The 25,659-nt window shown below is 46.8% G+C and overlaps 1 protein-coding gene across 5 annotated transcripts in view; it reads left to right on the top strand.

Moving 5' to 3' along the window:
* Nucleotides 1-25,405, top strand: part of CTNND2 (catenin delta 2) — a 907,536-nt gene extending 882,131 nt beyond the window's left edge. For all 5 annotated transcript variants that reach the window (XM_059173665.1, XM_059173663.1, XM_059173667.1 and 2 more), the window contains 4 exons: nt 7,175-7,301; nt 10,610-10,741; nt 16,556-16,629; nt 24,229-25,405. In XM_059173665.1, coding sequence (XP_059029648.1) covers nt 7,175-7,301; nt 10,610-10,741; nt 16,556-16,629; nt 24,229-24,489 — 594 coding nt within the window. In that variant the 3' untranslated portion in view covers nt 24,490-25,405. The remainder of the gene's footprint in view (nt 1-7,174; nt 7,302-10,609; nt 10,742-16,555; nt 16,630-24,228) is intronic.
* The last annotated feature ends 254 nt before the right edge of the window (nt 25,406-25,659 follow it).

The raw sequence follows: 25,659 nt of genomic DNA, 5'->3' as shown, positions 1-25,659 counted from the left end.
TAGGATTTAGTACTTGAAAGCGCACTCTGTTTGGGCACAGCAGCCTGTGCACAGGGACCCCAAGCCAGGGGTTCTCCACGCTGCTCTTCAGTCACATTCCCCCGGGGCTTTTGAAAACAGAAACTCAGAACAATCCGGACAGGATCTCAGGGCCTGAGGCCCAGGAATTACTGTTTACAAAAGTCTCCAAGCTGATTATTTTTGCCCTTGATTTATGAAGAAGAAACCAAGGCAGAGCTCACCAGTAATCGTGATACTGACGCTGACCGGGGAGAAGGGCTGACTGTCCTGGCGGCCTTCTCATCCCAGCCCTCTGCCCACAGAGACACCCAAGGTCAAAGCAGTTTTCAGCCTTGGCCCGCAGCTCTGGCTCGTCTCTGCGCGCAGACCTAACGGATTCACGTGCTGATCTGCACTCAGTGCCCTCGGCACTTTCCAGCGTAAGAAGACACGGGGCAAGTGTGTGTCACGCTAACCTCATGTGGACCAGTGTGGAAGCCGCTCTGTCCCTTCCTCTGAAATCTTCCCGTGGACGTCTTTCCTGTAGCACAGTCTTGTTGGCGATGTTTCCAGAATGGGCAAAAACATAAAATGCTGCACATTCGGAGACCTTCGAGTACTTGAGGGGAAGATGCGTAGGGACAGAACAGAGTGCCCAGCAGGTGGACATACGGTGAAGACCAAACCGTTTCGAGCCCGTGAAGAACAACTCTACCTTGATTCTCACGCCCCCTGGACCCTTGAGCACACCGACGCGGAGGGTCATAGCTTTGGGGAATAATACAGTTTTAAAGAAGCAGGCTGGGAACTTTAACACAGAAGCTGAAATGGGCTGGAAGGACAGTAAAAGGAGAAGATAAAGAAAATCAGATTATTCCTGGTGGCAATTTAAAGTTCAATGACTTTGAACTCCTCTTCTCTTTCGGATTTCTATCTCTATCTACTCGGAACAATTTAACAACCTCCAGTTTTAAGTTTAATGTGTTAAAAATAAAAACCAATTTGAGGTGCAGATATCATATCACATTTTTGACAGCTTGGCTGGATCTTAAGCTGAAGGGCACCAACGTCTCGGTCATTCTGCTGGAGGTGAAAGATAGATATTAAAGGGGTCCCTTATCGTCCATATTAAGGATTAACAGCCCTCTCCCAGGTGCTGTGACTATTCTTCATTCTGTTTTTTCTTCCCCAAGGTTTCTTATCGAACCTCTAGAAGGCAAAGGGATGAAGTGAAGGGGGTGGTGGGTTGAGCAGCTGATAGAAAAAAATTCAGGAAAACGCTTCTAGTCTACAGTGAGTTAAACTTTTAAGAAGAAAAACTAGGGATCAAAGAGACAAATGATGTAAAAAAAAAAAAAAAAGTGTGCTCAAGTTGTCTTTATTTATGGAAACCACTTTCAAGCCTTCCTGAGTGACACTGGGACGTAAATGAACAATGCATTGATTGCAAGGTCGCTAGCTAACGAGTATGTACATGGCTAGTTGGATAAAAGGAATGTTAGCTTAGCAATAACTTCCCAAGGAAAATGTATCTTCATATCCCTTCTTCTTTGGAAAGCAAAGCGGATTTTTCAGTTGAATGCCAAGAAAATTCACGCAGGAAAAGATGTGGAGGGTCCTGAGACTTATCCTCAAGGTAACTGATTATTCAGTGTAACTTATTGATTGATCTGCACTTTCCTGTCTAGCATCAGGTACACTGCTTTCCATAACCCTGGGGAATTCCGAGCCCAGAATTAAAAGTGCGGGGCCCCTCCTGGGCATTGTTGAACATAGTAGCAATGTGGGAGTTCCATGTTTCCATCATGGTGCCTCTCGCTCCGCGTCAGCGAATGACAGGGAAGATGGCCATAAGCAGGAGCCGGTTGCCTCTTCTGGCTCCTGCTGTGGCTCAGAAAACTGCTCTCAAGAACTTTCACTGGGGGGTGCCTGGGTGGCTTAGTGGGTTAAAGCCTCTGCCTTTGGCTCAGGTCATGATCTCAGGGTCCTGGGATCGAGCCCCACATGGGGTTCTCTGCTCAGTGGGGAGCCTGCTTCCTCCTCTCTCTCTCTCTCTCTGCCTGTATCTTTGCTTACTTGTGATCTCTCTCTGTCAAATAAATAAAATCTTCAAAAAAAAACCAAAAAAACTTTCATTGGGTTTCCACTTGGCGCTATTCCCTGAACTCCCCCTTCCCACCTCCATTAAAGTCTCTGTGCCCATATGCATACAATCGAGGGCCACGTGCAGAGGTGTCAGACCTGGGGTGGCATTCTTGATGCCTCTAAACATGCTCTACGTCATCCTCAAGTATGTGCTGACCCCGTCCCTCACAGACAGGCCATCTGCAAGATTGCCCTCCGCCATGCTTTTGTATGCTAGGAATTGGGTATTACGAAGGATTTTTTGGTGCATCGTATAAGGGTTTCTTCCTTCGTAAGCAGTTTTAGTATTATACCCACCTTCCTGACATTTCCAGAGATGGAAGTACTTGCATGGTCCTGGTGTAATCGAAGCATCACGGAATCCGAACTGCTGAACAAAACACGTCTCCCATCACGTGTGTAAGAGATGCTGACTCATCCATCGCTGTCTCGCCACGGAAAACCAAACCCAACCTAGAGTCATGCTGCACTGATGTCTAGAGTCTCCTTTGGTCTTAGAACGTATGAAATATTAGCTGCTGTTCTTATCGTGAAAACACTTTGCCCTTGATGACACATGGAGTGTCATGACTTATTCATGATTAAAGAAGACAAGGTTTTGATTAAAGCAGTTTCCTGAGACATTGCTTGGAACCCCAGAGTGTATCTTCTAAACTGTGAGACAAACCTAACATGATCCACTTCTGTTGGTCATATTTAAGGACTTTTTGTGGTCAACCAAGCATTATCCTCAGAAGAAAAGAACACCTGTTTAAATAATTTTTCAAGTTGTTCCCAGACATGAATAATGGATGCACATACACTTTTTTAAAAAAGATTTTATTTATTTGTTTGACAGAGAGAAAGAAAGCAGCAGCAGAGGGAGAGGGAGAAGCAGGCTCCCCACTGAGCAGGGAGCCCAATGCGGGGCTCAGTCCCAGGATCCTGGGATCATGACCTGAGCTGAAGGCAGATGCTTAACTGACTGAGCCACCCAAGCACCCTGCATATACATTTTTTGTTTTTATTTTTGTTTTGTTTTTTAAAGACTTTATTTATTCATTTGCAAAACAGAAACAGAGCATAAACAGGTGGAGAGGCAGAGGAAGAGGAGGGAGAAGCAGATTCCCCCACTGAGCAGGGAGCCAGACATGGGGCTCGATCCCAGAACCTGGGAATCATGACCTGAGCGGAAAGCAGCTGCTTACCCATCTGAGTCACCCAGGCACCCCCCATATACACTTTTGAAATGGTTCCCATCCTGCACATGCTTTTGTAAGACTGCTCCTTCCCCGTCCTTGCCACCACCCATGGAGGACTGAAGGGAAAGGCACAGAATTCCCGTGGAGACATTTTCTCCTCCTGCCCCCACACGTAGCCCTTAGTGTGCCCTCTCCCACCTTTCGCTGAGGAGCACTGAAGCCTTACAACCCTCATCACTTCAGTCAAGACTCTTGAGTCATCTATGGTTACTGGAACCATCATTTAAAGTTTGGGAATGTCTAGTAATCTGCCCCAATACCCCACCTTTCTTCTACCTGCCTCCCCGCTTCTACCTTCTGCCTTCGACCTACCTGCCCACATGCACCTGCCTTCATCTCCCTCTTTGACCCATGGTCTGCTCTCAGGAAAAGCCCCGTATGCATCACCCACCCCCGTCTTCTCACTCTGACTCGGGGCTGTCCCTGAACACATGCCCCCCTCCCCCTCTCCCTGCTGCCCTCTCCTGTGGTAGCTGTTTCATTTCCCACCTCACTCCCCTGGAGAAACCCCAGCATCTATGAAGTACCCTCACTCCAACAGCCTGGGATGGTTTTAGGATCTGTAGCCCACCATGTAGTTTTCATTCTCCATCTCTTCCCCAACATCTTCCCTTGCTTCTATCCCTGGCTGGATTCCATGGGCTTCCATGGCATTCTATTTGCAGTCCCTGTCTCCTTCCAAGCTACTTCCTGACCACTCCCATCCAAGTCCATCTACCCCTCCACTTGCCACAGGGTAGCTGAACTTGGCTGGAGAAAAACAAGCAACATGCTGCCCTGTTGTCTCTTTTTAAATTCCTTGTACTGGGCACCCTGGCCACTAGACCCTGGGCTGTGGTCACCTTGCCCCCTCCCAAGAACCATTTCATACATTCTCTTCTTCCTTTCTCTGTCCCCCTCCTCCTTTTCCTTCCTCCCTCCTATTCCTTAATCTCCAAATCTTCCTCACACTCAGCAGATGACCTCACTTCTCACCCCACCTGGAGAACATGCAAGAAAATGCAAGAGAACGGCCTCATCTGCCTGCTACCAAATCTCCCGCCCACACAGCCCAGCTGTCCTCCTGCTTCTGGTCCACAAGCAGACCACGTGCTGTTCTCATGGTCCACGAGCCCCTTGTTCCCTAATCTTCCAAGCAGTCCTCTCTGAAATTCCCTCCTGCAACTGCTTGCTTCCTCTGTGGCATCACCAGCTCCTTGGTCTTATCTGTTGAGTCACTCCCAATGGCGAATGAAACGCTCCATCTCCCAGGTGATCTCTGAAGACATCTCTTGGTCACTCAATCTCTCCAAGCCCCATTTCTCCACTCTCTGTAATAATAAAACTCTGTCAAAGTGGCCGGCTCTTACTCTTCCGTTCATCAATTTTCATTATCTTTGGAGCCCACCCGAGTTAGACATATGCCGACCTGACCAAAGAAAGTACTTTTGTCCCGTCATGATGGCTTACATGTTCCCCAGGCTGGTGGTCAGTTCCCGGTCCTGCCTGTCGTTCAGCTGGTCTCCGTCTCCTTCACGCATCCGCTTTCCTTGTCTTGCCTGACCTCACACCCTCCTGGCCCTCCTTCCGGCTCTCGCTGCCCCTTCTCGGGATCCTCTGAGTCTTCTTTTGCACACCCCTTACATATTAGAGTGTCCCAGGGCTCGCCCGGTGTCTCCTGCTTGCCGTTATTTTCATTCATGTTTCTTTCCGTTCCCCTTGCTCTAAATAACATCTCTATGCTGAACTCCAAAATGTTATCTCCAGCCCTGACATTGCTCCTGAAATCCCGATTTGCAGATTCTGCTTTATTCTGTATCTTCTCTTTCATGTCCAAATAGACATCTCTACCCATCTTGTCCCAAATGGCAGTATTGATTTCACCACCGAAAGCTATTTCTCTCCCAGTATTCCTTATCTCAGGAAATGGCAACTCCAGTCTCCTGTGGTTCACACCAGAAACCTGGGGTAAAGCTTTATTCTTCTCTCCTTCACCCAATAGCCAAGTCATCAGCAAATCCTCCAACACAGATGCCAAATCTGCCCATAGCTCATCATCGGCCCCCATCTGAGCCAGGATTGTGTCTCCCTCCTCCAGTGGAATAGTTTATTACTTGGTATCCCTGGTTCTATTCTACTCTCCCCAAACTCTTCTAGACACTCGGAAGGCTTCTCGATTTCTTGGTGCCCCTTGATCACGCCTCAGCCATGGAGACTTCCGATGGCTCTCATCTGTGCGTAGCCCGTGTCCACCTGCCTTCTCATCTGCTCTTCCTTTGGCTTGGGTATCTGGGTCGTTGTCATCCTCCAGGTCCCTGCTACAAAGTTAATTGTTCCCAGAGTGACACACATTCCATTCCCACATCCCATAATCTAAAAACACTAGTATTTTCTGACCTGAATTCCTTGATCTGCTCACCTTCAAGTACTTGTAAGTGTGCCACATTTCAGTATCACTATTTCTTTACTTGACTTTAGGTGGCCTGTTAACTGTCTAAGCCTCAGTAAAATGGGATGCTAATAGCATCCAGCCCATGAGATTGTTGAGAAAATATCGCCTTGTAGTAAATTCTCAATTAAGAGCTAAGTAATAGCTTTAAAATAGCAAATGTCTAACCTTGGCTTTATCCTACCAGCCAAACAGAATAAGAATCAGAATTAGAGAAACAAAGACACAAATACTGAAATGAGTATGAATTTTGTTCTTCATTAACTTCCATCTATTTCTGCCTGCAATGATTCTTTAATAGAACGTTGAGTCTCTTAAAAGTCTAAATATAACCAGAAAAAAAAAAAAAAAAAAAAAGGCCCGAAGAGTTTCACTGGTTGCCTCTGTGATGCAGGAATGGGGTGGGACAGACGAGTCTTCTCTTCCTTGGGGTAGTGTCACTGCTATTTGACATCTGACTTTGATATCTATAAATTGAATTAAAAAGGAGAAAACACTGGAAGGAGTTATTGTGGCGTGTTAACAGGAGTTCTGGGGCAGGGTGGAACTACTGACAGTTTTTTTCTTCTTTGTGGTTTCTAAATTCATGAAATGATCCACAGTGTATGTCTTTGGTTTTTAAAATGAAAACCAGTATATGGGTCTTACTGCATATTTACTAGATATTAGAAGGCTTAATCCAGGGGTGCCTGGGTGGCTCAGCCAGTTAAGCATCTGCCTTCGGCTCAGGTCAGGATCCCACTTCTCCCTCTCTCGCTGACCCTTCCCCCTGCTTGTGCACTCACTCGCTCGCTCTCTGTCTGATGTCTAATGAATAAATTTTAAAAATCTTTATAAAAGAGAAGGCTTAATGGAGGATTAGTTGCTAAGACACATCCTGTATGGACTCTAAAGTGAAAAATACAGTTTCTGGATTAAACCAGAGAACGTGCCGTACCCCTCTGGGTGTGCATACACAGTGACGGTCGTGAGATGACGGTCGTGAGAAGAGGGCCAGGCAGAGCTGAAACCGGGTCCGTAAAGAATAGACAGTTCCAGGGTCATCTCACATTCTGAGCACCGTATTTTCATGTAAATAAAGAGTCCGTTTATTCAGCATCTGGAAAGGAAAGCCAGCCCTTTAAAAGCAGGCTTCCTCGTGGCAGACTGTCTAGAGGGAGCAAGGTGGGTCTCAGTTCACACCCCTCCTCTCCACTCACCTTGAAGATCAAGCAGGGCTCCGCGATCTCAGGCTCCATGATCACTTTTGACAGACAGTGGAAATGTTTTTACAAAATCAGATGTTGGGAACTTCGAAATGTCAGGGGATGAAGAATCACTCTACCTTCCCCACTTAATGGGCATATGCGGTCTATTGCAGGACGGATGGTCACAGTATCACTTCGTAGCCTCATCGTCGACCATCGAGAGGGATCGGCAAAGGCCCTACTCCTCCTCCCGCACGCCCTCCATCTCCCCTGTGCGAGTGTCTCCGAACAACCGCTCAGGTAAGGGATGCCCAGAGTCAGCCAGTCCTCTTTTCCCCTGGTGCCAGGGCCCTCCCTCCAGCCCTGGCTGACCCCCCCGGAAGGAGAGCCGTCCCAGTTGGACATTGGCTACAAACACCAAATGAGTCCCTTTTCCTTTCCTAGCAGTGGTAACTTTGTGTCGTGTTCATACAGACTCACAACACTTCTAACAGATTTCTAAAGATCTCTAACAGGTGTTACACACACGAAATGTATGTCATGCACTTGCCTTCATCAAACAACAAGAATGAAGATAGCGTTAGATGTTTGCAAATCAGGGTTTTCTGTGCACACTTTCCAACTTAAAATAGTTTGAGTTGCATTGTATTGATTGCAATTAGAATAACAGAGTGAGGGAGAAAGGGCATACTTTTCCAGCTGTAAAATGACATACATTTGAAATATCCCATTGAGGGTTTTGTTACTACTCCAAACCTGATTAGCCTGCTATTATTACCTTTAAACCAGCCAATAAATCCTTGATAAAGTCTTATCACAACCACCTGGAACTATTAAGTCACTCAGTTGAATATTTTTCTAATTTTGTCCTGTTTCTATTGCTTGAATTTTCAACTAACTGCTCTTATTTACTTATAAAAATACTTCATTTTTATACCCTTTTCGGTCACATTAGATAATGCCTAAGATGAAGGAAAAAATTAAGGGCCAAGTAGGAGCCCATCATTTAATATATAAGTGGCATAGTCTCCACTGTCTTTATTCCAAGTGTAAGTCTAAAAACCGAGCTTTTGATTTCTGCACTTGGAGTTTTGTTGTGAGAAGGAAAGATGAATAAATAAACATATAAATACCTAGATGGGTGTGCATGTATATACACATACATGTGCATGTGTGTGCGCGCACACGCGTGTACGCACACACCACTATCTAGGTTTTTACTTAAGAAGAGTTTCTCCTTGCTCTTCGCTGCCCTCTGTCTGCTGGAGAACCGGTCCCAGAGGGCATGGCAGGAGAGTGCCCGTCCACCCTTGAGATGACTGGTCATTGAACTTTACACCACACTTTACTGTCAGGATGATGACGAAAACCAGACGTGAATGGGGAACATTTGACTGAAATAAATGACTCTCCCAGCTGCGGGAAAGCCTCTGTTTCTAGTGTGGTGCAACGGCTTCTAACATTCCATTCTGCACTAGACGAGAACTGGACACCACCGTGAGACGAAGAAATTTCCACCTTTGGAAGCACAGGGGTGACCTTTCATGTTTATTACCCCATACGTCTTAAAAAGATAGGGGCACCTGGGTGGCTTAGTGGGTTAAGCCTCTGCTTTCACCTCGGGTCATGATCTCAGGGTCCTGGGATCGAGTCCCGCATCGGGCTCTCTGCTCGGCGGGGAGCCTGCTTCCTCCTCTCTCTCCCTGACTGCCTCTCTGCCTACTTGTGATCTCCCTCTCTGTGTCAAATAAATAAATAAAATAAAATTTTAAAAAAGATAAAACATAGTGGGTGTGGGAAGCACAAAGATAGTGTCTTTTTAAAAGCCCTAATTATTACGACACCTCGGTGTTAGAGAGATGAAATGATGCAGTAGATCAGAAGGTGCTGGAAGGAGAAGGGTCAGAGTTCCAAGAGCTACCGCAGCCATTCCGCAAGGGCACTGCCTGCTACTTCCTCCTGAGGCACATCGAAGACACCAAGTGAACACTTGTTTGCGTGATTTGATTTTTTTCCAGGAGTGTAATCTTAGTTTACCAGGATTCGGACCACTGTGTTTGAGGTCTTGAAAGATAATTACACACTTGACATACTTTAATAAACCCCACCATCTGCACTCTATTAGATGCTAATTTTGAAAGCTTTGGTCAAGAGGCTCCAAAATATTGTCCCTTCGTGGTTGCCTGGCAGCGACTTGTAAAAGGCTAAGCTTTACGCAAGAGGGCATAGAAGCAAAGGAGCAAGGACAGGGAGAGGACTCTCCCGGGAGAGGGTGACAGAGAACGGAAGACAGGAGAGAGAGTGGTAAAGGGTGGACACGGTGAGCGAAAGCCAGCGGCCCACGTGCTGAGAACACGTGCGAACTGGACACACAGCCCAGTCCAGTCATGTGGAGCAAATGCCCTTTTCTTCTCTGTCTTCCCAGTAAACTTACACCCCGAGCTTCTGATCCAGCTAGTTCCGGGTGGGGCTCAAGTATCAGTATTTTTTAAAGTATTCCAAGGATTTAATTGTAGCGGGAAGCCAGGTTTGGGAACCTCTCGGGGTTTTGATAGCTGAATGGCGAGCCTGGATTTTGTTTGAGTAGGTGTGAGAAGTCAGCAGGCTGCCTCTCAGGAAAGGATGGGTAAAGGCTGCCTCTCGCCAGCCGTGGCTACAATGTGTACTACTGTCCATCCCCCCCCCACTCGCCAGCCGTGGCCACAATGTGTACTACTGTCCATCCCCTCCTCCCCCGCTTCTGTTGATTTGCATGTCCGTTTCCTGTCCTCCACAAGTTCAGAAAGTGACATGATCCATGTTTCTTTTCCCCAGTGTCGAGTATAGGGATTTGCTCATAGAAGATAAGAAACTTAATGACAGGGACCTAAAGAGAAGATGGGGCTCCCTCCCCGGGTGCAATAGGCAGCAAGTGGCCAGGGTGCTAGGTGTCAGGGAGAGATTGATGGGGACATTCATCAGGGACAGCTCATTGGGGAGTGAGCTCTTTGCACGCCCTGCCCAGCCCGCGCCATGGGCTGAACTTTGCGGGCTGGGTGACTTCAGCCCCACAAAACATCCTAGGTGTTCATCTGGCTTCCTTTAGGACAGTTTCTGGGTCACTCAGTATTCAAGCAAGACTGCATTTATTTTAATCAGGGATTCTCCAAAATCAGTAACAGCTCCTCTGAAACACATCTGATTTTTACAAAGGAACAAAGGAAGAAAAGAAGCAAGGGGAGAAGGGGAGAGTGGAAGGGAGGGAAAGAGAAGAGCAGAGCAGAGAAAGAGAAATAAAGAAAACAAATCTGATCTCATTCTTCAAACTGTCCCGTTCTCGGTGGGTCATTTCCCCATCAGAATACCTTCCTAAGAAAGATGACCCCAGGAGATAGTCTTTAATTACCAGCTCCCAAGCCGAGTGCCCCCTTCACTGCAAAGCACTGAATGACAAGGAGTTCGGGAAGGGGTAAAGACAAGAGCCCAAAGAATAAAGAACCAGCAGGTCCGCGTACACACACTGGTACAGGTTGAGCCATGTGTCTTCGTGACCTTAGCTCTTTGTGCGGAAAGCTATCCGGGCTGTGGAATGAGACACAGAAGGTCTTCCTTTTGATTTCTTTATGTAGCAAGTGCCCCAGCTTCACCTCGGGAAATGATCAGCCTCAAAGAAAGGAAAACAGACTATGAATCCACTGGCAGCAATGCCACTTACCACGGAACTACAGGAGAACACACTTCCAGGAAAGACACCATGACAGGTGAGCGTGACCGTGTATGTGCCTCTCCTCCTCAGAGCTGGTGACGTGATCTGGGACAGGGCCGAGGGCTGGGACATGAGACTACAAGTCACGCTCAGCAGCTCAGCGGGACTGAGCAGCTAGCAGCTCACTTGAGAGCTTGACAGCAAGGAGTCTCAGGAATTGGGGGCAGGGAGATTAAGCCAGAGGAATAAAAGCGGAGTATCTCATACCTGAAAATAACTGAGGGAAAATGTTCTCTATGCACACTTCATTCTGTCTTTCCCCTCTCACCTCCCCCTTTCCTTCTTGCTTGCCCCGCTCATAATGTTCCCTCAAATTAGAAAGAGGAGTCACGCTAGAGCTCTTCTTAGCTGCCATAATCTGGAGTGGGGAGGATTCAAGATGGTGGGTGCGCCGTAGCCAAGCTTGGCCATCATGAATAGAAGGAAGGGAAAATGGATGAGAACAGAAGGGGAAGCGAGGGGAAAAGAACGAAAAAAAAAAAAAAAAAAAAAAAAGAATTCCAGGGCCCACAGAACTCCTGCTGAGACATTTTCTCTTCTTGACATGAAACCCATCTTTTATCATGACAGACCCCCAAAGAGATTCATGAGAACCAATAATCGCAGTTTCTGTATGGATGCGTTGAGGTCTTGTGCCCTCCATCCCTCACTACCCCAGTCATACCCCTTGTCTCTCCTTCCTCATCAACTGTGACTCCAGCAAGGCCAAAATCGGTACCCATTGCCACCCATGCAACATGCGCTGCCCAGCCTTTCTAATAACCAGCCTTGCCCCCGACTCCTTTCTGTTCTCTGCGACTCTCCTTGTTCCCATTCATCATCCCTTCCTTGCTTTCCATACACTTCCCCTGCCCGGGTTTCTCCCTTCCTCCAAGAAGCAGGACTTGGGGGTATTGGTGTAGGGGGGTTATGCCTTGAAAGCCGAGTTTTCAGAGCCAACAGGCTCTCTAATAGGGATTCCACTGCCTTCTCTGCCACGTGGAAGTGTGGATGGGTCTCTCATGAAAATAGACCATGAGGAATAGGGTTTTAACAGAACATAGCCAGATGAGGCTGTTCATGAACCTGGGAAGTATGAAGGCCATAATCCTGAACAGACACTGAGACCTTCTCATCAAGAGGATCTTAAAAGTTTTAGTTTCTCAAGTATTATTTAGGTGTAGACCTACAGGGAAGCAGAAGAGAAAAAAATTGGATGATTTATTAAGATGTTTTCCAGTCCCAGGCCATTTAAGATACATTTTTCTAATGGTAAATGCGTTTACCCCCAGGGCAGTGTTTTCCATGGTAGCTCTGCATGACTGCAAGAGAGAAAAGCACAGTAAACAAGACATTCCTGATGCACAGCCCCAGGGTCAGCACTCTGCCCTCCACGTATACACCTCCCAGGGAATGTCTCAGCCTCACGTCTGCACTCATTACACAGAACATACCTTATTATTCTTATTCACTGTTTTTCCTGCCTTCAGTGTTGCCCCTATTGTAGACAAGCATGAACAGAGGAAGCTGGGAAGCTGAATGCCGAGTCCCTAGAGTCAACACATTCAGCAGAGAATCTAATTTGTACCAGTTACTCTGGAGTAGTGACACCCAATTCCCTTAGTTCATTCATTCTGCAATTATGATCGCCCCCAGTAGCCACATTGCTGGCACTCTGGGATAGCCAGTTGAGATTACAATTACAAAAACAATTCTGAAGTTGACTGAATTGTTATGTAACTTTTCTCTCTTGCCCAGTAAAATCACTCAAAAGGCTTTTGAATGTGGGAGTGTTTCTGTTGGCATATTTCCACTGGTACATAATCATGCCAGGCACACATAATGACTGAAAAATAAAATCTGACCTGTTTCTAGATGTTTAATGACAGGGATCTTGATAATTCCAGTATTGAGATATATGTCACTTTTTGCACTTATTTAAGAGGCTTAAGCATCTTTGCTCTGACTTACTTTAAAAAAGCAATTAAAAAAAAAGGAATTCAAAACTACACTAATGATCACCTAGCAAGCCTGAAAAAACATTGAACATATGTGTATACAGTAAGGTTCCCTTTAAGCCAACGAGTACTGTGTAAAAGTCAGTTGTTATTATCTACTGTGTTGGTGGTAGTGATCGTAGTGGTGGAGGTGATATAGTGGAGATGGTGGTGGTGTTGCTGGTGGTGGAGGTAGTGAAGTTGGGGATGATGGTGGAAGTAGTGGTAGAATGGTGGAGGTGATGGTGGAGATGGTGGAGATGGTGATGGAGGAGGTGGTGACATGGAAGTAGAAGTGGTGGTAGTGGAGGAGGTGATGGTAGAAGATGGCAGTGATGATGGAGGAGATGGTGAAGGTAGTGATGGCGGAGGTAGAGTTGGTGATGGTGGAGGCAGTGATGGAGGTGGAGGAGATAATGGAGGGGGTGAAGGAAATGATGGTGGAGGTAGAGGTGGTGATGGTGGAGGAAGTGATAGAGGAGTTGGAGAAGGTGATAGCAGAGGAGTTGATAGAAGAGGTGCAGCTGATGATGGTGGAGGTGGTGATGGAGGAAGTGATGGAGGAGGTGAAGGCAGTGATGTGGAAGTAGAAGTGGTGATGGTGGAGGAGGTGATGGTAGAAGGTGGTGGTGATGATGGAGGAGATGGTGAAGGTGGTGACTGTGGAGGTAGAGTTGGTGGGGTGGGGGAGGTGATGGCCAAGGTGGTGATGGAGGAGGTGAAGAAGGTGATAGTGGAGGAGGTGACAGAAGAGGTGGAGATGGTGATGGTGGAGGTGGTGATGGAGGAAGTGAAGGTGGCGATGTGGACATAGAAGCGGTGATGATGGAGGAAGTAATGGTGAAAGATGGTGATGATGATGGAGGAGATGGTGAAGGTGGTGACTGTGGAGGTAGAGTTGGTGGAGGAGGTGATAGCAGAGGTGGTGATGGAGGAGATAAAGAAGGTAATAGTGAAGAAGGTGATGGAAGAGATGTTGGTGGTGGAGGAAGTGATGGAGGAGATGGTGAAGGTGGTAATGGTGGAGGTAGAGTTGGTGATGAAGGAGGTGCTGATGGTGATGGAAGAGACAATGATGATGGGAGAGGTGGTGGAAAATGTGGTGATGGAGGAGGTGGTAATGGAGAAGTTAGCGGCGGTATTGGTGGAGGAGGTGATGGCCGAGGTGGTGATAGTGGAAGTAGTGATGATGGAGGAAGTGGTGATGGTGGAGGAACAGTTGGTGCTGGAGGAGTTGGTGATGGAGGAGGTGTCTACTTACTACCTTCCACACTGGCATGAATAAGCACCCAGCTAACCGGTGGAAGCCCCCATCTCGCACAGGAATGGAAAGGATGAATGGCCAGCTCCGGCCCCATGGCACTTTTGCACATGCCCATCATTTCAGCGTTGACATGCACATCAGATTTCTTGTGTCCTCCACATCAAGAGCAGTACTTGTTACCATTCACAAATATCCGGGGGACACTTACCATATAGTACATTGAAAAATACCTGAAAACTGCTGTCTCCCTTTTCTAAGAAATCAGAGGATGTCCTACCATTTCCCCCAAAGAAAACGCTCCCTCAGCTATGGGAAAGTCATGGGAAGCTTCACCCTCAAAACACCATGTGGGACGGCTTAAAGGGAGAGCAGGTTCTTGCTGGGTTTGAATCTCCTCTACTGAGCCCTTAGACATGCAGATCCAACTAGGTTTTTTGTGCCAGGCTTCCCCCACTCACCTTTTCTGGATTCATTATCTAGCTGAGACAGAATCTTTCAAAATGCCTTCTCCCCTTAGTGTTCTCTTGCCATCGTGGAGCCCTCAGAAGGCCAGAATCAGCTGTTCATTCAGGCATGCAGGCTGACGAGAGCTATTGCTCATGGTCATGATTCCCCGGGAACATTACGTGTTCAGAAGCTTGCATCAGGGAAGGGCTGTGTGATCCCAGCAGCTACACGGCCTAACTTTAAAATTCACCCAGGGGAGTTTGCCCTCCCATCTGAGCTTCCCAGATGCCTTTACATCAAATGGTCTAGCCCGTTGGTGTCAGTCTCTCTTATGCCTTATTAAAGCCATTCTCATCTTCCGCGTGTTGATTCAATTGGAGATCGGGGCTTATGCAAAAGAAGTAAGGCATTTCCTTACATGTGTCCTCTTGGTCAGACGTACAAGAGCAGAGTGTCCATGAAGACACCGGCTTCATGTGTTTGCAAAAGCCGCAAGTTCAATCTTGGCTACACACCCTCTCTTAAACAGGTGAAGTGGACCAAAGGGCAGGAGGGAAGAACTTCTAATAGAAGCCTCTTTAGTTTCTAAGGAGACAGAGAGAGGAGCACAAGGGTCTAACAGTGCATGTTCCGGCAAATAAAAAAATGCATTTTGTTCCAAGTAACAGAAAAGAAAAAACCACAAAATTTCACCTTGCAATGACATTTTTCATCAGCACATGGCAATGCTGAGGACATATATTCTCAGGGTTACGCTTCACTCATTGCCTCAGCAAATAAAGCCCTGACTCTGTGAGCATCTGCCGAGGCCAGGTGCTGTCCCAGACCAAATGTACTGGTGAAGGTGGCAGGCCAGACCGATTTCTGACGTCCCGGTACATCTGCTGTCGTAGGTGAAGGGAGGTGCCACGTGAGGTAGACAAAAGAACGAACTCACCACCAAGGTAGTACCACGGCGAGGGTGGAGGAGCAGGGTCGGTGGGCTGTCAGGGAAGATTCTGTAGCTGGCAGGGGTCCAGGAAAAATGCAGACAGGAGCTACGCACACCCAACCAGAGGAGATGTCAGGGGGGGCCTTTAAAATTCAGAATGGGCCCTCAGCTCTCACTTTCTTAAGCACAGATTTCCAAGAGGACTTTTCCTGCACAGGAGTTAGGTGCTTGAATTAATAGTCATGGGTGGAGTGGTCGATATTACTGACCTTGTGTCTCCAGGAACTGTGTCTGTAAGAAAGTAGCTAGGGTGCGTCAGCCTAGTTTACCATTCCGTAGACATTGGAAGCAAAAGATAAGGCTTTCTTAGTTTCTGGAGTGTTTTATACCCCCACTGACACTTAGTTCTTTCCAGAACATTCTTTAATCATAAAAATGATTATGAGGGGAGTGGCATCCTGGGCCCTTCCTCTGGGCCTATGGCCTGAACCTGAAGATTCTAGGGGAGGAAGGGGGCAAACCCTGCCCGCGCCTTTGAAAGCTGCTGGCCAGCAGAGCAGACCTTCCCTCCTTTTAGCTAGCCTGCAGGCCAGTCTCAAGAGAGGTGGGGGGAGGCTCCTGTCCCAGTGTCTAGCTGGGTTCCAGAGCTGCAGCCCCCGAGGCGTGCCGGACAGATGCCGATGGTGCTTCCTGCCCGGCCTTTGGGCCTTTGAGAAATGAACTGTCTGCGTGATGATTAAGCACTCTGTGAGCCCAAATTAGAAATTTCATCCTTGTCATTCTCCAGCTCAACTCTAAGTCGCTCATAAAGATGCCTGCGTGCCTCCGTGCGGGAGACAAGCTTTTATTAGCCGCTGGTTCTCACCAGAGAAAGAGACCAGAATCCTGGCAAGCTTCCCATCTGTTTGCTGACCGGCCCAACCCTGTGTGCAGTCTAAACGTGACTGCAAGAGACTCCCGGGCTATGGGGATTTGATAGAACCTTTAACTGTTCTTCTTTCTTATATCTGCATATAAAATGAAGAGTCCAGAGCCAAGGGATTCTCCCACGTGCCATGGCACTTGGAATGCACCCCGAGAAACCAAGCTCTGTTAGGGCAAGAACTTGCCCCGATCACCATTATTCCTCACTTGAAACCTTGTCTTCTTTGCTAATACTTTTTCTTTCCCTCTTTGTTCCCCCATTTTCAGCTCAAAACACTGGAATTTCAACTTTGTACCGGAATTCCTATGGTGCGCCCGCTGAAGACATCAAACATAACCAGGTAGAGGAGATGGGCACGTTTGGGTCCATTTTCTCCTTTGACTCGCGTGAAATATCCTGGAATTGGAAAAAAATAATAAATTAGCTCCTACATAGCCTACGTAAAGGACTGAAAAAAGAAAATAACATTCCCTGCTGCTGTCCCACTCACATTTGCCACAGCGTGTGTGCGTGGGGTCCCGGCAGTCACTGGAATGGCTTCAAATTTAAAAATGGTTTTTGATTTCACTACAGCCACTCACTTCATTGGGTGGTAGCAAGCAAGTTGTCTACTATGATCCAAAACAAAAAGCTCAAATACATGAGTGGAAGAGTCTGGTGTCTAGATAATGTTGTGTGATTACTAGACAGGGATTCGTTTGCTTCCGTAACCCAGCCAGGTCTTGTTTGGAGGAAAGCAGTCATTACATGTGATAGTTACTAATAAAATAGAGATGACACGTTCAAGAGTGAACAACTAAATGGGCGTATTGAGGAGTGCCTTGTTGCTCAGTCTAGTTGGGGAGACTGGCAGCATCAGTGCCCCCAAAGGAGCTTGTTGGAAGAGATTTTTCTCGGTCCAAGAAAATCTCATTCTTTTTACCTGAGCCTATGATGAACTACCCCTAATCTATCTGATGCAACAAATGCATCAGAGTTGCCTTTCATCAAGACATTTAGGTGATTCGTGTACATGTTCCAGTTTGAGGAATGCTAAGAGTAGCCCCTTCAAGAACTGAGCTAAGTGTGTGTGTGTTTGTCTTCTTTGGCAAGCATTCACTGGAGGCTCTTTTTTTTTTTTCTCTCTCTCTCTCTGTGGTTTTGTGGGAGCTGTAGAAGCAAGCAGCACAGCCATGGCTGCCTCATTGATTGATAACTTCATTTGTTTGTCCCTTGTAGTGGTCACTACAGGAAGACAGGCATTCCTCATAACTGTTGGCTGCCGGTAACCACCACCAGAGCTGGCTTCTGTAGATGCTCTAGATTCCCGCCTTGTGTCAGGAAAGTTGGGCTGAAAGATACATCTGAAAGCTGTTTGTTTGATCAAAGTGGCCAGAGGACAGTAAACATGGGGGGAAATGTGCTGGTTTTTAACATTTCTCAACACCTGGCTGGGCAGCGTCTTTGTAAAGGAAAGGGACCTGCTCCTAGTAGATAGAGTATCTTGTGTAGGACCATTTCCAAGAGAGGAAGGAGGAGGACATGGAGAGTATCTCCTCGACCTTAAATTACCTTTTTTTTCTGATCACTCATCAACAGGAGAAATGGTAGTAGGTAGAGGGGTGATGCCATTGCTTTGAATGTTCCAGGCCATACGCAGCCACTCTGGAAGACATCTGGTGGTGTCTGCAAGCCCCTGGTGAAAGCCCAGGCCCCATGGCCTGCCTGACACGTTGCTAACATCTACTTCACCTCCCTCAGTTCTGGTCTTTGCTAAAAGCAAAGAGGTCAATGAATAAATAAATAAGTGCAATAGCGCTAGACAAGTCTCACCAGGGGTGGCCAGCAGCAATCTGCATATCAACATGCCGGCTCAAACACAAAGGAAAAAGGGAACAAAGTGTATGGGAAATGCCAATTTCAATTATGAAAACCAACCTTTATCTTTTAGTAAATACCAGGTACAGTGAGAATTGTCTATACCCCTTAAAAGATATTGGTCAGGATGTGATCGGACCCTGACTTTGCATCCAAGAGTGTAGGAGTAGTCTTTAGTCTCTGCAGGTTGAGAGAAGCTCATCCCAAGAATTGGCTTATTCTATATCAGCCTTTCTCTCCCTGGATTCCACTGTCGTTGGCAGTGAAGACATGCGCAGGTGTGGTCCAGAGGTCCCTGGCAACTTACAGGATGGCTTACTTTCGTTTCCTTACGACTGCCTGCAATCTAGATTTATAAGATGGTCCCCCAGTGGCTCTAAGGGGCGCATTCTTTTTACCTGAGCCTATGATGAACAATTAAGCAAATTGAAATTAATGCGCTAAGATGGCATCCCTGCCGGGAGAGTAAGCACAACCTAGTGTGGCCTTTTCCCCAGGGTGCCCCAGAGTGTACTCAGACTCAGTGGGGATTGTCAAGGCCACGGTGCCCCAAGCAAATGCTGGGAAGCCCGGCCTGGATGGAGTTCAGGCTTGGCGCCCCTTGTCAACACAGGGGAGATGCTCCTGGCAGGCCACCAGTTGAGCTGAGCTCCAAGGTGATAGCTCAGGGCCATCATTATTCCCTGAGCAGTCCAGCAGAGGGAAGTAGATGAGTGGACTATTAACCCCATTCTAATATCAAGCAACATTTAAAAATATCCTTTTGAAAGATCTCATTTTTCCCTAAAACAAGTTCCAAGTAAATCCTTATGACACTGCAGGCCACTCTGGTTGGTTACTGGAATCAACTCTGGCCCTCCTTTTAGCTCTCCTTGCTGGGAATCTGGAAGGTATGAACACCCTAACCATTCGAAAAAGGAGGAGATGTGGTTCTCTTCCAGCTGGGCAGTTCTAGAGACAACCTTGTACACAGCCTTCATGATTTAGATTTTCTGGCCATGTGGGCAGGGCCAACACTTTAGATTTATGGAATGCTTTCATTTTGGGCACTTTCCCAGGTCAAAAATGACCTCCCAACCTCACAGCTAGTAAAAGACCAGCTTGAACAATCTAACCAGGAGGGGCGTGCCAGGGTCCATTCCATTTCAGTGCTTGATGCCTGCTGAGGGCTCGTCTCCTGGCTGACTTGGTCCCTAGCTGGGCCTGACCAGCTTCATAGAGGAGGCTGGTCAGCAACTCATCTCCAAGAAGAAGCATTGCACTGAAGGAAACAGGCTTGAGGTAGGCGTACAAGAGGAGACAAAGGCAGTGAGAGCTGGGAACGAGGCCCCAACCCAGAATGCAGTGGCCAAGTGAGGGTCCAGGGCAATAACTGGGAGTCAGGCTTTCCATGACGCAGTGGAAAGGGAGCCAGGAAGCTACTCAGCTGCAGTACTGCCCATGACCCCACCTGGGACTCCTGCCTCATTTTCATTGAGTTCTGAGCCTCGGCATTCCTAGAGGAAACAGCCATGGGTGTGAAGTAAGGTTCATGGTCCTCAGTTTGTAGGTCTCCAATCAGCTGGTTGCAGGCGTCATTTTAAGAGTTAACTACCTCAATACCCCCAAAATCCAACTGACCTTCTACTAGTTTATCCCCTACTTATAAAGAAAACGTGTTCAACTATATCTGTCACTTAGTTATAATGTAGATAACCATATCTAGCAACAGAATTTTGTGTTCATAAAGTAGAGATAAAGGGGTTTGGTGTTTTGATGACAACCATCAAATTATTATATCAAACAGCATCTTAAGGTCCTGGTTGGTGTCCTCAGTTTCACTGCCAAGTGGGCAGGGCAGGTAAAGTTGTCCCCAGAGATGAGGAAATTTGCATCTCTAAAAAGCTTCCAGGTGATGTTGAGCTGCTGGTCTCGGGACTAGACTCTGAGAACCATGAGTCCTTACCTCGTGACCTTTTTCATTGTCTATTAACAGCCTGAGTCTTCAGCTTTTAGCCTATGGTGAAGTTTGAAGATCTATAATGGGCAGCTGTTTTCCTGTACTAGTGATCAGTCCAGTTTGTAGGCAAACCCAGTGAGGAATAAACACAGTTTTCTGTGTGTGGGTAGTGAGGGGTAGAGAAGTGGCAGGGTCCTTCCTAATTTAAACTAAACATCCAACTTTTAGGGAAAAAGTTCAATAGCGATGACTTTATGGGAGCAGGAGTCATAGGACCGAGTGCCAAGAACATAGACCCTAGCCAGTATCCCTACGTGAGCTGACTGGTTGCACCTCCGACCCCAAAAAGGATGCTGCCTTAAGGCAAAAGCAGGCAACAGCCTCAGGCTCCTTGGGTATGTCAGGGCTTCTCTGAACCACAGTAGACATGCAAATTCGGAATATACCCCTACTATACCTTGTTCTGCTTCCTTCATAGAAATCTGCTTTATGCGAACAGTGGAACATTAAAAATGCATTTATTTTTAGCTCCTCCAAAAGCAGGGTTTATATTTGAGAGCATTTTATCTAATTTTGAATACAGCCAACATTCCTACAATGCAAATGTACATCCACAGTGAACATCTACACCAGGAGGCCAGGGAGTGAATTCAATCCCTCCAGACAGTGGTGGTACCTGTCACCCAGTCCTGGAGAGTCTGCTCTCACACGCTCTCAGAGCTGCAGGACTAAACCTCAGAAGAGGTTGACATGAGACTTTACAACCAATACAGGGGAACTGAAAAGGCAATTCCTCAAGGTAAGAGATTAAAATAAGCTTTTGCCCAACCTAAAGACATCTACCAACCAGAGAGAAGATGGTGACACTAAGAAATTTGAAACATGTCATGCAAATGCCTGAAAGAAGCAGCCACTGTGGGGGAGAGCCATGAGCCTGCAAGTGATATCCCCCGCAGACCTCCCCACCCCCAGCCACTGAGACCGACACAGCGAAGTGAGAGCTCTCCTAGGGTTCCCTTGTCCACTGGTCTCCCTTCTTATTATAGAGCCTGGAGTCAACCCAGTGAGGCTGGCCCCCTGAGGATCAGCCAGTTTGGCTCCACTGAAACTGTGCTCATGTGGTAGAGAGAATGTGGACTTCAGAGTCGGCCGGACACGGGTTCAAATTCCGGTCTCACAACCCCTCTAGCTATGACATCCTGGACAAGTTTCTTTACCTCTCTGAGCTTCAGTGTTGTCATCTATAAAGGGGGGATTGGATGGATGGATGGGCAGACAGATGGATGGATGGATGGATGGATGGGCTGATGGTTGGATAGGAAGATAGAGAAAAGAGGGAGGAAGGAAAGGAGATACAGATGACAGATGCGCTTACATACGTGCATACAAACATATAAGTAAATGTACATATATATACACATATATACTTACATATTGTTTAACCTTTAAATAGTCAGAACATAAGAAGAATCTGTTAAAGTGTTGGGTATAGTGCCCACTGACAGAGAAACACAGCAGACACTAGCTCCTTCCCATGTGATTTTTCTAAACCACCCAGCTCCAGCCCTCTGTATGCTCATTGCTTCAGCTGCAACTCGTTGTTGGAGCGCCGTTCAGCATAGCACCCGGCTCTTCAAAGAACAGCACAGGGCACCTCAGCCTAGCCAAGTAATTTCATATACCTGGTCTTGTTTAATTACAGACGCTAAAGATTAATTCCAAATGTCCCTCTCATGGCCAAGCTCCTCAGCTAACAGATGTTTTGCAGGTGGCCCGACACCTCACTCATCACCCTCCGCTAACTGGAAGTGTGGGACATAGTGGGGGGCAGCTCGGATGAAGTTCACCACTTCTTTGAAGAACAGGTCAATTACTAGTATAAATCAATTACATGTAAAAGAGGGAGTTTCACTTACTTGAGAGAAGAATTATGTGCGGGTCATTAGAAGCATTCATTTACAGGCAACGTGCTAATTACAAATCATTACCTATTAACTAGGACCAATTTCTATAGGACATTTCCATGCTAAGCCTTAGTTAAATTAATAGGGAATTACTGAATCTGCTCAGAGCTGATCAAATCGTGTTTCATTAGGAGCGTCCCATCATTCACACCAGACCTCTTCCCCAATTATTGCCACGAGCAGAGCTTCATGCATGACTGTATGATCTAGCTGTGGGCGGGGTGGGGGGAGGTGGTTCTGCTTACGTTAGAGGCACGGTGCTTAAAAAGGGACCCCAGGGGCACCTGAGTGGCTTAGTCTTTAAGTGTCTGCCTTTGGCTCAGGTCATGATGCCAGCGTTCTGGGATCGAGCCCCACATCCAGTTCCCCACTCAGCAGGGAGCCTGCTTCTCCCTCTTCCGCTTTCCCTGCTTGTGTTCCCTCTCTCTCTGTATCAAACAAATAAATAAAATCTTTAAAAAAAAAAAAAAAAAAAGGACCCCAGAGGATATCCAGACCCCCCACATATAAGTGCTAATTGTCAGCCATGAACACTCTTGGTCTTACTGTCCTTAAAACCAAGCAGAGGGAACTAATTCTTGACCATACATATCTCAGAGGCTCCTGTGACCCCTTTAGCCTTTCAAGGCCCCTGACATCAGAGAGCAATGTGCGAAGGACAAGAGGGAAAACAAGGAGTAGGGGCGGGCTGAGGATCACCGTAGAATCCTGAAGGCCCCTTTCTGCCAACCAAGAGCTTCATAATCCCACAATAGTCTCAAATTCAATCAATTCTTAATTAAACCAAGTTGGGAAACATGTCAGTCCTTCGGAGTATGTTATATTTGGAGTGGAGGCCCTCTTTTCATCATGTGCTTTTCTGCATATCCTTTTGAGGCTACGCTTCCTGCTCACTGAGGTGAGTGTGATGGAATGGCCCTACCAGTGGGAAGCCTCCGTCCTCCAGGGAGGTATTGATCACAGCCCACTGCGCCGGCAGGACGATCCCCAAGTGACCATTAGACCTTGTACATCTTCATTGTCTCTTTGTCTGGGATTGCAGCGCCTAGGTGTAAGAAAGCAATGCAGGAAAGGAAAATCAACCCCTCGTGTTCTGCGCTTCTAGTCTGTCCTCTTCTGTTTAAAACAGATTATGTAGCCAAAAAGTCCAGCGCTTAAGTCAGTTCTGCAATTCCTTGAAGAGTTAAACACTGAACTAACAAAGGGTCCAGAAAAACCATAAGGGACTCTTAATCTCATAGAACAAACTGAGGGTTGCCGGGGGGAGGGGGTAGGGAGAGGGTGGCTGGGTGATGGACATTGGGGAGGGTATGTGCTATGGTGAGTGCTGGGAAGTGTGTAAACCTGGTGACTCACAGACCTGTACCCCTGGGGCTAATAATACATCATATGTTAATAATAAAAAAACAAAGGGTCCAGCAATGCCTCTTTTAAGTACGTACCCCCAAAACTGAAAGCAGGGACTCCAACAGGTACCGGAGTACCCACATTCATTATAGCATTACTCACAACAGCCAACAGAGCAAACAACCTAAGTGGCCATCAACAGATGAACAGATAAACAAAATGTAGGGAAATGATACAATGGAATACTGTTCAGCCTTAAGAAAGGATGAAATCTTGTCCCATGCTACAAAGTGGATGGTCTTTGAGGACATTATGGTAAGGAAAAGAAGCTGGACACAAAAAGACACATACTAAATACTTCTCTGAGTTGTCTGGAGTAGTGAAGTTCAGAGACAGAATGCAGGATGACAGCTTCCACGGGCTGAAGCAAGGGGGAAAGTGGTGAGTTATGTTCCATAGGTGTCAAGTTTCTGTGTGAGGTGATGAAAGCTCTGGAAGCAGATACTGGTGATGGGCACACATCACCACAGATGTACTGAATGCCACCAAACTGTCCATTTAAAAGCAGTCAAAATGGCAAATTCCATGTTCTGTCTGTTGTAGCATAATCATAATTTTTAATAAAGATTATGCAAGAATGCTGGCGTGTGGACCCAGGAACCAACTTTTGAAAGGAAGGGCAACCAGCAGCTCGCAGGGTTTGCAGACACGCAGTGCTGGCGGTCGCGTGGGTGGAGGCCCAGCCTTCCTGGGAGGCTCGAGCACCTCGGGCATGGGGAGGCTGCGTCCCGGGAGAGCGAACCAGCCCAGGTGGATCTTCTTTTCTGTGCAGGTTCCAGCACAGCCAGTCCCACAGGAGCCCAGCAGGAAAGACTACGAGACCTACCAGCCATTTCAGAATTCCACGAGAAACTACGACGAGTCCTTCTTCGAGGACCAGGTCCACCATCGCCCTCCCGCCAGTGAGTACACCATGCACCTGGGACTCAAGTCCACCGGCAACTATGTCGACTTCTACTCAGCTGCCCGTCCCTACAGTGAACTGAACTATGAAACGAGCCACTACCCCGCCTCCCCCGACTCCTGGGTGTGAGGAGCGGGCGGCGCGAGGCGCTCCGGGAACAATGCATGTGCATGCATACCACAAGACATTGCTTTTCTTTTCCCCCCTGCAAATTTATTTTGTTAAAGCCTGTTCCGTAGGAAGGCTGTGATAACCAGTAAGGACCTATTACGAGCTCTTTTAGAAAGCTAAATGAACCGAACGTTAGCTTGGAAGTCAGTAGGAAGCTGGAGTGATCCTGACCAGGACACTGTACAACACCTTTCTAGTTGGAGCTGTAGGGTGTAAAAAAAAGTGCTTTGCCTTGAACGTGGCAGAAGGCAGCAGAGGAGACGGGCGGGGTGGTAGGGCGTGAAGGGTACCGTTAAGCACAAGGGGCGGCGTAGTTCACACACGTTAGAGGGACGGCTTCTCACGCTTTGTTTTCTCTCTTCATCCGTTGTGATTCTAGGCTTCAAGTTGCATTGGGGTTCCTCTGTACAGCAAGACGTTTCTTGCCTTTTGTTAATGCATTGTTGTAAAGTATTTGATGTACATTACAGATTAAAGGAGAAAAACGCATCGTGTATATTCTACCATGCGTAGTGTTTCCTCATCTACGGTTCTAAATATTGCTTCGATTTCAAACTTTTGAAAGATGTATGGATTTCCAGTTTTTCTTCTCTTTTCTTTCTCCCAGTATGTTTTAACAAAAAAAAAATGGGAAAAAAAGGAATATTTAGCAGTATTGTTCGTTCTGATCTGTGAATTTGTTTGTGGCAACTAAACAAGGCATTCAGCAGTTTCTGACAATTAACATCCATCATTCCACACTCCTTGTCAACAAAGTGCTTTTTCACTGCCTAAAATTTTAGATGTAGATATTTGAAATAGATTTTTTCATTTATACCAGTTTTCTTTATGATGATACAGTGTTAAAAGAAAATAAATTACAATTGATCTGTCATCCATATTTGCTAAGAATGTCTATTTCCAAGGACCTATCTTACAAAATACACATTCTTGCTTGTGTGTCTGTGCGCGTGTGGGTGTGTGTATGTCCTCGTATGTGTAAAAAGGACCTGTGTGAGATTTTATTTTGATAGAAGCTATTTCATCCGCTGTTCATCTTGTACAAGCTTTGTTTCTGGTTTTTGGTATCAATGTACATCGGTTTGTTCCTCTTGTACTGCATCTACTTTCTGACCATCTAGTGACTCA

This window comes from Mustela lutreola, chromosome 5, assembly GCF_030435805.1.
Source record: "Mustela lutreola isolate mMusLut2 chromosome 5, mMusLut2.pri, whole genome shotgun sequence".
In the NCBI taxonomy this organism is placed as follows: Eukaryota; Metazoa; Chordata; class Mammalia; order Carnivora; family Mustelidae; genus Mustela; species Mustela lutreola.
The sequence above is the reverse complement of the archived record's forward strand: the minus strand, read 5'-3'. Positions and strand labels throughout refer to the sequence as shown.